Genomic DNA, 12,107 nt, shown 5'->3' on the forward strand with positions numbered 1-12,107 from the left:
TTTTTGTTCTTGTGTCCAGCACTTTTGTCTTTCAGCGCAGGGGTCTTGTGTTCCTTCAACACTAGATACGCTGTCTGCAGCACTTTGTACATTCTCCCTGTGCTGGGTTTTCTCCAAGATTAATTTATATGCAGACTATGGGATCTTAAAAAGGCAAGCAGAGAGAAAAGTGTTAGTCGCCAGCATTGCTATTAGTCTTCCTTCTGCTGATGTGATCCCCAGTATTGACTTACCATGCCTTGTCTTTCTTTGTGAATAAATATATATTAAACAGTGCAGCGCTATAAATGTGAATAAATAAATATACATAAATTTATATATCTCCCAACCAATACAACAAACTACCCAGTGTACAAAAGGGTTAAACTATTAAAAAGTGCAACATGTATATTCACACCGGAAATATAAAATATGTGAATGTGATCCTTGTCGTATCAACACTCAAAAATCAAAAACATCAAATAATCACTCTGCCGTGAATAAATTTAACACAATAATACAACACGTCAAATGTCCATAAAAGGTGCTCAAACGATAATATCCATGCAAGTGCTGCTAAGTGCTCACTCCATGCAATTCCTCAAATATCCGAAGTGCCCCCTCACCTCCTTAAATCGACCCCACAGGGTTAGCTCGCTCTGAGAATCAGAACCCCTCTGTATGGCCACAGGATCCTGTACACATCCACTCCCAGGTCCTCCGATATGCACAGCTCTGTCAGCAGCAACCCCTCCGGATCATATACAAAGAACCTCCATAGTGTAAAACTGCATATTTTTTATTTGGTAAACAGTAAGGAATAAAATGCCCACTCACATGCTGTTTCTCCTTTGACACAGCTCTTTACCTCATGCTATGGATGTATTGCATGGGTATTAATACAGGGATTTGAAATATGGCCCCCACGCCGGAAGTGACATCATTGTGCTCCCAGGACCCTGGGGAAGTCACGTGGCAGCGTGACGCAACGCGTCGGTACACGAGGAGGCATTTCCGGGAGCGCGGTGATGTCACTTCCGGCATGGGGGCCATATTTGAAATCCCTGTATTAATACCCATGCAATACATCCATAGCATGAGGTAAAGAGCTGTGTCAAAGGAGAAACAGCATGTGAGTGGGCATTTTATTCCTTACTGTTTACCAAATAAAAAATATGCAGTTTTACACTATGGAGGTTCTTTGTATATGATCCGGAGGGGTTGCTGCTGACAGAGCTGTGCATATCGGAGGACCTGGGAGTGGATGTGAACAGGATCCTGTGGCCAATTAGAGGGGTTCTGATTCTCAGAGCGAGTTGACCCTGTGGGGTCGATTTAAGGAGGTGAGGGGGCACTTCGGATATTTGAGGAATTGCACGGAGTGAGCACTTAGCAGCACTTGCATGGATATTATCATTTGAGCACCTTTTATGGACATTTGACGTGCTGTATTATTGTGTTAAATTTATTCACGGCAGAGTGATTATTTGATGTTTTTGATTTCTGAGTGTTGATACGACACGGATCACATTCACATATTTTATATTCCCGGTGTAAATATACATGTTGCACTTTTTAATAGTTTAACCCTTTTGTACACTGGGGAGTTTGTTGTATTGGTTGGGAGATATATACATTTATGTATATTTATTTATTCACATTTATAGCGCTGCACTGTTTAATATATATTTATTCACTTTACTCACATTGGTAAGAGGTTAGTGTCAGCTGCTTGAGGGTTAGGGCTCCATTTTAGCGCAAGAGGATTTTTTCTGTCATTGTCTTTCATTGTGTCTATTCCATCTTGGAATACGTAGGGTGTTGCTTCCTTCAGTCAGAGCTGCCCTGTGATGGCTGATGATATGATGATTGATGAAATAATCAAGAAACAGCAAAAAGCCAAAGCTAAGAGATCTTTGCACTGCAGGTCCTCGTGTACAGCTTCATCCCAGAGAACTGTGAGCAGTACACTAGTGACATCATCAAATGTCACTCCAAATCCTGTGAGACTAGCAGTCAAAGACAGCAGTGCCTTAGATGATTTCAGACTGGGGATATATGCGGCTTCAGGCACAGACATGCACTTCTATTTTTCAGGAGGAATCCAAGACAAAACGTAACTTTTTCAGAGCTTAGACACACTTTCTAGCTTAGGCACATAATATCTAATTATTCTCAGTAACATGGCAAAGCTTCACTGATTTTCAGGTCCACGTAAAACTGCTCTGTGGCAGTGAGTAACCAAAACAAGTGGTTTTATGCACCCTGCATAGTCCAACAGTTTTTATGTTTGTTTTTTAAGTAAACAACATGAATGGATCCAGCTTGACTTTAGATATTGTAATTCCATTTTTTATATAGGACTCTGAAGAGGTCCTTCCATCCAAGACTGTGAAAACAGAGGCAGAAATTCCCAGAGTTTCCTCAGCAGTGACCACAGTTATGTCTTCTTCTGTGAAGGATGAAGAGGAGGAGGAAGGGGAGAGGATCATGGCGGAACTTCAGGTAATACACCTATACTGGAAGAGCTATTCAGGAAATGTGGGTGGGCATTCTTCTAGTACTGAGTAGCCCTCACATAATGACATGTGAGTGCTGCTCAGTTCTGGAATATTGTGAACCCAGCCTGCATGATCATTCACTCCTTCAAGGGCTTATAAATAACAGGCTGGGCTCAAAGAAAATGGACAGAATGACATAGTTGTCATTTTGTCCAAAGAAAACTGCTGGCATTGAACCAGGAAGGAAGTGAGGGACATCACTGGAGCATGGAGAAGGTAAGTAAAATGCCAGCCAATGCTCTTGTTTGCATTGGTTGTCAGACAAGATTACCAATAGCCTCTTGAAAAAGTGCAGACAGAGACTCAAATTCTACAAGTAGGATACACTTTTCATACCAGACTCTTCTACTGCAATAGTCAGGTCACCACCCTGGCTGTAAATCTCAGTACTGGATGGACAGAAACACAAATAATTTGCCAGGAGAAGGATCTCCCTTCACTGCTATTATTTGTTTTCGTGGAGAGTTCTTGCTAGGGTGGGTGGGGTAGATTACAAGGAACACCATTGTAGAAAAGAGTTAAATACAAAGAATGTCTGAGATTGACTCTCAGACAGGAGTCCCGCCAACTGATCTTGTGGAGAGAGGGAACACTGAAGATGCTGAAGATGGCAATTTTGTGCAGATAAATTATATTAGAAAACATATCTTTCTACAGATTAACAAATAAGGCATTCTAAAAAGTTATATAATAACAGTGAGCCAAGGGCTTCCTTTGCATTTCAATTTCTTAGTCCACTGAACGGGATGGCTTATATGAGGGAAATCAAGGAAAAAGCAGCATCCTAAGTGAGATTACTAGCCTCCAGTAAAACAGCCGTCTTTCATTTTATGTAACATTTTCCATCTTTTTAGGCTTTCCAGAAGTGTTCCATAATGGAAATTAATTCAAAGGTGCAGTATGAGCCCCCTAAATCAGAGACACAAGAGAGAGATTTCAAACCACCAGGTTTAGCTCTGCCCAAGGAGAAGAAGGTAATTCAGTGTGTAAGGCTTTACTTTAATCTTCTTGGCTTATACTAACCAACCTGGTATTCCTAAACTACCTATATTAACACTCGGTGCTTTCTAGAGGTCAGCTACTCTGAAAGATACATTCTTTCACAAAAACATTTTATTTTGAAAAATTACACCTTCTTTTAACATGCCCATAGAAGAGGGATACGATTGTTCAATGGTGGGTCTGTGTTTCTTCTGATCTGATTTATTTAATTATAAATTCCAAAGGCTAAAATGATTAAAACACATCTAGTCGTGTGCAGTTACACTCTTATCTGATCCTTTGAAAACACACATCGGTAGTCCTCTGAAACAAATTAGAATTGGCCACATCAAACAATTCATGCCCCAGCCTCTCGACAATTGCTGCTATACATGCTTATTATTGTTCAAGCCGCAGTGATAAAAATATGTTTCAATATTTGAATGTCTCTTCCTAGCTGAACTTGTGCTTTATAATGCTTTCATATCTTCCTGCCTTCCCTGCTTGCTTACTTTTAACTTTCTTTTACATGTTTACGTGTATGACATTTTTTCTTTTTTACTTTCAGGCTTTAAAAATGTTTAAAAAAATGTTTTTTGTTTTCTTATTGGATTTTTGAACATAAATTATTAATGAACTATGTGAACACTGTTGTTTGTACAACATAGCAGTGGCATTTTGTACATTAGCGTACAAGATAGGTGAGGTGATGGGGGTTTTTTAAATTATTATTATTACTGCCTCTGTTTTTGGAGGCCTATCTGTGACCACACTGGGAGGGGTTTTTATCATGTCCCTGTGGCAGCAAGACAAGAAATGAGGGAAGCAGTTGTCATGGGCACAGGAAGTCACAGACAGTAATTATAACCTGACAGAGGTTCTAGCCTTCAGCAATTTTACTGAAAATTTGTTTTGTTTTTTTGCTGCATGTATCCCCAAAAGAGGGATATTTCAGGGGTACTATGCCTTACTCACTGTGCAAAATTAAAAAACAAAAAGTTTTGGCTGGATTTGGGTTTAGTTAGTGCTTCTTAGAGCTTTGACAAAAAAATGAACTTTTCGATTTACACTGTAATATTTTCCCATAGGTGTCATGCACTATTTCAAAAGAATGTTTAAGGCCTGAAAGCCCAAAGCTTGTTGAAAGCACAGAGGACAAGTGGAGATTTCACTTTCAAAGTTCTGCACCTGATTCTGCTAAGCGTAGGCAGGAGGACAAAGTTGTTGTTAATGAACAGTCTACATACAGTCTGTTCATAGGTAGGGATGAAAACAAAAACAATGAAGAACACAAAGAACCCAAAGGAGAAGAACACACCACTATAATTAGTTATCCAAAAAATCAGGTTTTAAACCAGTTGAGCTCTCCAGTACTTCCAGAAGCGAGTAATGAAAGAATAGAACTCAAGACAGAGTCTTCAAGGTCTACAGTTGTTAAGGTTTCTAATGTAGAAAAAGTTGTAGAGAACCAGGATCCTAGCAAAGCTTTGCAAGAACAGGGAATGCCCTATTTAGATTTAGGTCAGACAGTTGTACTACGGCAGAAGAACACAAGGAGGACTGTTAGCCAACCGTCTGAGGACACGGATTCTCCTGCAATATCCCCGACATCACCAAATGAACCAAAGTCTCCAGCAGATAACATTGCCTTTATGATAACAAACACAGAAGTTCAAGTCTTGTCTACAGGTGAAGTCCAAGACATTGTAAACCGAAAGAGAGGCGAGATCCAGACAGTCAACATTGATCGTGAGAACGTAGAGAAGGTTAACTTAGATACTTCTATCAATGCTGGGTCAGAAGATCCTGTTGTGTGTACAGATAAGAAGCCAGTCATTATTATATTTGACGAGCCAATGGATATTAGGTCCGCTTATAAAAGGCTTTCAACCATATTTGAAGAATGTGATGATGAGTTAGAAAAAATGATGATGGAGGCAAAGATTGAAGAGGAAGAAGAAGAAGAAGAAGAAGAGGAGGAGAAGGCACTTGGTGCACCTACACCACAGCACAAGGTCGACTTAATTAAAACAAAAACTACTACAGAAAGTGTCAAGGCACAGAGCAGATACAGATTTAACTATCCTTCTCTGGCAGAGATGAAACAGAATATCTTCCTGGATGGCACTCCCTCTCAGACATTACTCACAGATGAAGACCGTTCTGATGTCTCTGAATATCAGTTTGGTCAGAGACAAGATGTAAAGAAGAAATTCAAGTTCAAATTCCCTAAGAAACAGCTGGCAGCTTTGACCCAAGCTATACGTACTGGGACAAAAACTGGCAAAAAGACTTTGCAGGTGGTCGTATATGAGGACGAAGAAGAACCTGATGGAACGGTCAAGCAACACAAAGAAGCAAAAAGGTTCGAAATAGCAAGATCCAAGAGCACAGAGGAAAATACAAACTCTGCAGTTGAAAAGCTAGATGTCCATGGCCTTGCAGAATCAGATCCAGTGTCCAGAACAGATGAAATCAGGCAAAACACTTATAGAACTCTAGATAGTCTTGAGCAAACCATCAAACAGCTGGAATGCACGATAAGTGAAATGACACCAAGGCCAGGGTCTGATGTTACTGAAATAAGAGAAGACACCAAAACGATCTCCCCGACTCCTGTCTTGGCTAAAGAACCTGTGCTTGTGGAGGAAACAAAACTTGTCATAGAGTCTTCATCATCCCTACCTATTTCAGCGCGTAAGGTATCTGTGCATAAAAAGCCAAAGTCATGAGTGTGTTCCAGCGGTGCCTAATCATTTGCCTGCTGTTCTGGTGGTTGGCTTTTCCCGTAGGTGCCTAACAAACTTTTAGTTTAATATGTTTGATTACTTGGTGATGGGCAATGAAGAGCAAAAACTGCTTGTCTCAACTTGTTTTTTGTTTCCCCCTAAGAATCATTTACATATTTTATTTTTGACAGTAACCTCTGCATGGCTAAAGATTCATTTGATTATGGTGGAGCATGTCGTGTGAACTCTCAGTGAAGTCACTTCTCTTGTATGATTCATGTGTTATCTCTGTCTCTCTCTCCCATTGGCTGTCCCTGTAGGGTTCAAACGGAGCTCCACAAACCAGTCGAATGCCAATACCAATGTCTTCTAAAAGTAGACAAGGAACCCCGGAAAAAACTAGCAAACAGCCAAAGCTTCAGGAGCCACAACGACAGTACAGACAGGTAGTTTTACCTTAGAGCAAAACTTTGGAAGGACAAGCCAAGTAATTGACTAAATGTAGCCAAAATAAAGGATGTCGTACTTTCACGCTTGTTTTTAGTTAAAATATCTGGATCTGGTGGCATGAAAAAATCCTATAGTATTTTTTGCCTCCCTCTCGCCATCTCTGCATGCCTGCAATAAAACACCCTCCTGCTTTGTTCCACTTCAAGACTCACAGCTGAGATGAACGGAACGCGGCTTACTGTGGTAACGCGCGGGTAGACATCAGAGCGCACTTGACGACACCGAGCACTAACCATATGTATGTTCAATGCACTCCATTAACAGCTTGCTATTTCACTCCCATTCTAATCACACGGCATGACCCATGCAGCGCACCGTCTGTGCACTAAGTGACTGTTACCGCACGCCTCTTCACCTCTCCCGTACTATAAACCTTTCTGTGCTCTGTGGATTCTGCCAGGTCCAGTGAACTTCAGCAAACACTCTTAACTATTTGGGGGTTTGTCACCTGTGCCAGTGTTGGTGTATTCATTGTTCAACGTTTTGATCGACTTGTCTCCCTGACATCTTTATTTGCAGGCTAACGGAGGTACTAAGAAAGCTGGTGGGGATGTTAAGGCTGCTTCCCCTACTTTATCTGCTTCTAAGATTCCAGCTCTTTCCCCTAACATTGGAAAAAGCAGCTCTGTTCCCGCTCAGTGTAATGACACCCCTAACTCCCATAACCCTCCGGTGAAATCTCACATCCCAGTAACCAGCTCTAACACTCAGTCCACTCGTGCTATTAACTCTTCTTCCCTCATCCGTCCTGTTCATAACGGCACTTCAAAGCTGCAGAGCCCTTCTTATGCAGGTAAAGGTCACCATCTTTCATTTTCACCGCAGAATGCGAACAGCAGGCCATCTCCTGCTGCTACTGCTGCTTCCTCCTCCTCTGCTACTTCTCCCTCTACTTCTGTCTCTCCCACTTCACTGACTCAAGGTATGAAGAGCATCCGTACCATTCACACGCCTAGCTTCACCAGCTACAAGTCACACAACGGAATAGCCAGCAAGATCGCCACTCCCAAGGAGGCCTCATAACTCGTGCTAACCCGCCACTGTCACTGGATGTGCCACGGTTGCGTCTTCGTGCGCAATCCCACCTTCTTCGGTCTCACATAACTTACTGTTCCTGTCTTTGTACATAGCAGGCCTAGCAATTCTTGTTGACCTTGTTGCTTTTGTAATTATAACATTGCCCTTGTTTTATTGGTCTTTTGAGCCGATTTATGAGATCTGGGGTCAGAAACGTGAGTTGCTAATACCAGCCAGTCAAATCGCAAATGCCATAATTCAATTCTGGTTGGAGTATGAGAGCACCCAATCAAATGTTAGTTCTCATTTTCCAAACTGAAATAATGGCTGAATGGTTGCCTTTGGCAATAAATGATTCTTTCCTCTCCTTAAGCTCTCTTAAATTGGCCTTCTTGTTTTTATGTAAATTGAAAGTCAGTGTGTGTGTGTGATTGTATATATTCTAATACTGTAAGTTCGCATGTGTGTGTGTAAACTAGAAAGGCTGGAAAAAATTAAAACTAAAAGGAACTTAGTGTGGATGCAAAATATTTTGTATAGACTATTTTTCATTATGGAACCTGCCAGAGATAAAAATCTAGCACAAAGTTTTATTCTTTATTTTACATCATGCTGGCTTTGACTACAGATTTCTATTTTTGTCAACTAGACATCTTTGTTGCTTTTATTTTTTTGCCAAGATATTTTCTTACAAAGCTAACGTGTCTTAAGGCTCTGGCCAGGTCACTCTATAATGGGTGGAACTGATCAGAGTGAACTTTGCTTAAAGGGAATCTTTCATCAAAAATATGTTGCATTTAAAGGGAAATGACAAGAAAACTGGAAAACCCTTTGGGAGTCCCCATGTGCGGTAATACAGTGATTCTGTATATGAAGGGTGGTGGAGACTCACCCATTGAGCTAAAGGACAGCTTCATAAAACATTTCTTTGTACAAATTGTCATTATTTAACTTATTACACATATATGTGTTTTTATTGGTTGGGTGGTGCCTTCTTTTGGTTAAAGACCACACTGGGCACTGTTACCCAGTCAAATGTCAGGCTGAGAAAAGTAAAAAAAAAAAAGACAGGACACCTGTAAAAGGTCAGTTTTTGAATTTTAATATACTGTAGATATAAATGTTCTCACATTTCATAGCCTTCAAAAGAAATAAGAACCAGAATGCATTAAAGAGGAGCTTCCATCAGTTCTGCAAAAATTAACAGTCAGCAGCTACAAAAAGTGTAAATTGCTGACTTTTAATAAATAGACACTCACCAAGGATCCAGCGCCGTCCTCACCCGGGCCGGTTCTTCACCGGGCTTTGGGTCCCTGGCGCCGACATATTACTTGTGGGCAGCCAGCTGTGACTCCTTGCGACTTCACTTCCGGTTTCCCACTGTGCATGTGCAAGCCATGCTACATCTTGCAAAAGGCCCCGCAGCTTTCTGGGACTTCTGACATGTCCCAGAAGGTTGCGGGGGGGGGGGGGGGGACATTCTGATGGATCCACTACGATGCTCCAAATGGAAGTGGGAGCTTGTACCTAATAAAACCAGGTAACTGCTCCCCCCCCCCCCAAAAAAAATGACTCCAAATGTGGCAGAGGAGAGGGGAAGGAGGAGGAAGAGCAGAACTTCCCCTTTTGGTTGAAGTTCCGCTTTAAAAGAGAAATATGGGGTGTTTTTTTTTTTTTTTTTAAATCATACTAACCTAGGGGGATGCAACATAGGTCCCCACCAGTTCTAAGCGTGAGAACTCAGTGATCACATGACCGCTGAGTTCTGACAGCTGCTCTGAGCAGAGAGCGATGACTGACAGTCAGACCGCTGTCTGCTTGACTGCCCGACCCCCCACGCACACTCACTGGAGCGCTGAGCTCTGGAGGAGTGGACTGCTGAGAGGTTGAGCAATGTGCCACTCCAGATGCTGGGGGTGGATCCTGACTTTAAAGTCGGGATCTTTCCCCAGCCTGGCCTGGCTGAGTGATGTCAGCCAACACTGGGCTTCAGCATAAACTGCACTCCTGTGATCCACAGGAGAAGTACAGCCAAGAGAGCTTTGGCTGTACTTGTCCTTTAATGTCTTCCCTATACTTACTGTCTATGCTTTTAGACATTTAAGATGCCCATAAAAAAAGGTCACTCTTTTTCCTTTCTGACTCAATACTAACAGCTTGCCATTCTGAAAATTCATTTTTCTGACATAGCCCAGCTGATCCCAACTGAAGCAATGGTGGAATGAGTGCTACAAGACTGCCTGTCGTAAATGTGTGCATCTGTATCTATTGGTAGGGAAGGGTTTAATCCATGGAGCTGCTGTATTTACTGCCCCCATGGGGAGACCTCTTTCAACTTCAGCACCAACAGGCCAAGTTTGGCTTTTCAGTCAAGCTACCTTTCTTCATATATTGCTCTAGGGAATCCACTAGAGGTCCCACAATATACAGCACTTCTGTATCTTGCACCCTCCATGCAGGTTTGTCAAACTCAAATGAAGCATCGGGCTGATTTGAGTGGAAAGAATCTTCAAGAGGATACAGTGGGTTGATTTAGACAAATAGGCTGTTCACTTTGCAAGAAGATGTATCCTTAGCTTAGTGAATGCGGTGAAATTCACTGTGCAAAGAATATCATGAGCGAGGGATAAAAAAAATACGGTAGTATTTCCTGCTTGCACATGATTTGACGATGAAAGTCAGCAGAGTTTCACCTCATTCCCAAAATTTTCTTAAATTAAGAATCTTTCGTAAATCAACCCTGATAGGTCTACTATGGAACTCTTAATTCCAGAAAAAGATGCCTGAACTTTAGTAGATGACATTGGAGTATCATCACCAGCTTGCAGCATTATGTCCCAAAGAAAGAGACCTTTCCCGAAGAATTGAGTTGCACAGAAGTGTAGTTTTTTCTTCAACTGCAGAACACTTCAGTTTAAATTTAGCAAACCACTGAATGGCTGAAAGGGGAAGTGAATGGGCCACATGTGGCCCCCAAACACCTGCTGTATTGAATCCTAACACTGAACATGCTTGTCACATCACATGATTCAGGTGAATCTGGAGAGGAGGGGATGAAACTCTTCTCTATCTCTTATTCCTCGGCCTTCTAATTACTATTACTGTACAGGAGATTTATTGGATAAAATCGCATTCTGTACTGGAATTTAGAAGAATATGTTTCATCTATTTTTGATCGTGGATTCCCTTTAAGGCTACACTAAATAGCACCAAGGCACAGCCGTTTGGTTATATTTAAAAACCCAAAATATGTAAAACTCATCTGTCATTGGTAGAATGACCCATTTTTTGATTCAGATTTTTTTTTTCAGATTGACTGCCTGCCATTGCCCTTACTCTGGGTTATGAAACATTAAAAGCCATTTGGCTGGTGTGTAAAAATTGGGCAGCTGAAAAAAACATGTCGGAAGCCATGAGCATTTCAGCAGCATCCTGGTTGGTTGCAATCAGACACTTCCACTTTTTACACATCAAGCACGATCTAGTCTTATGACAGTGTAAATAATACATATGCTATATTTCTACATACAGAGATGTGCTAAGGATTTACGGCGGCGGTAAGCAGCGGGTGTGTGTCACTGCAGGCGCTATATACTGCGGCCCAGGCGTGCTGCTTCCCGCCCTACTCTTCAGTTATGCATGCTTTCACACAGTGGCAGCCTGGAAAGAAAGAGTTTGCACAGATTTTGTAAATTAATGAATTTGTATAACTACTGTAACAAATATCTATAAAAAAGCAAAGATCACTTTTCAGAAAAAAAAAAAAAAATAATAAAATAAAGTGATGCATGCTGTCAGTATGTTTTGTATTTTATTGAATCATTTTATTTTACTGCTGAATAGATGAATAGATCTGTAAATTGAAAAAATAGACATGGAGTTCAAACTATCCTTGAGATGAGAAGGGGGGGGGGGGGGAACACACCTATTACCTTCAGATAGTCAGATTGACCATAAATGCTTCATTCACAAAAAATGTTATTCTTTATTAGATATACTTAAAGTGGTTGCAAAGGTTTGTTTTCTCTTTTATTAAAATGACAAACATGTCATACTTACCTGCTCTGTGTTTTGCACAGAGCAGCCCCTATCTTCCTCTTCTCAGGTCCCCTGCTGGCACTCCTGGCCCATTCCCCCTGCCAAGTGCCCCCAAAAGCAGACAGCTTGCTCTGGGGGCACTTGTGCATGCTCACTCCCGAGCTGGCCCTGTATGTCCATAAGACATACACCCTGCTTCCTCCTCACTGGCTGTGATTGACTGCAGCAGGAGCCAATGGCACCCACTGCTGTGTCTCAGCCAATGAAGAGAGAAAGACCCGGGAGAATCAAG

General features: G+C 41.5%; 1 protein-coding gene across 15 annotated transcripts in view; it reads left to right on the forward strand.

The window, feature by feature from the left end:
- Positions 1–11,577, forward strand: part of KIAA1217 (KIAA1217 ortholog) — a 609,023-nt gene extending 597,446 nt beyond the window's left edge. For 12 of the 15 annotated variants that reach the window (XM_089693763.1, XM_089693758.1, XM_089693759.1 and 9 more), the window contains 5 exons: positions 2,341–2,484; positions 3,395–3,514; positions 4,610–6,223; positions 6,571–6,696; positions 7,280–11,577. In XM_089693763.1, coding sequence (XP_089549889.1) covers positions 2,341–2,484; positions 3,395–3,514; positions 4,610–6,223; positions 6,571–6,696; positions 7,280–7,783 — 2,508 coding nt within the window. In that variant the 3' untranslated portion in view covers positions 7,784–11,577. The remainder of the gene's footprint in view (positions 1–2,340; positions 2,485–3,394; positions 3,515–4,609; positions 6,224–6,570; positions 6,697–7,279) is intronic. The other 3 variants (XM_089693772.1, XM_089693774.1, XM_089693764.1) reach the window with 2 other exon arrangements.
- The last annotated feature ends 530 nt before the right edge of the window (positions 11,578–12,107 follow it).

This window comes from Staurois parvus, unplaced genomic scaffold (assembly GCF_062004578.1).
Source record: "Staurois parvus isolate SC_StPar_1 unplaced genomic scaffold, SC_StPar_1.0 ptg000636l, whole genome shotgun sequence".
Lineage (NCBI taxonomy): Eukaryota > Metazoa > Chordata > Amphibia > Anura > Ranidae > Staurois > Staurois parvus.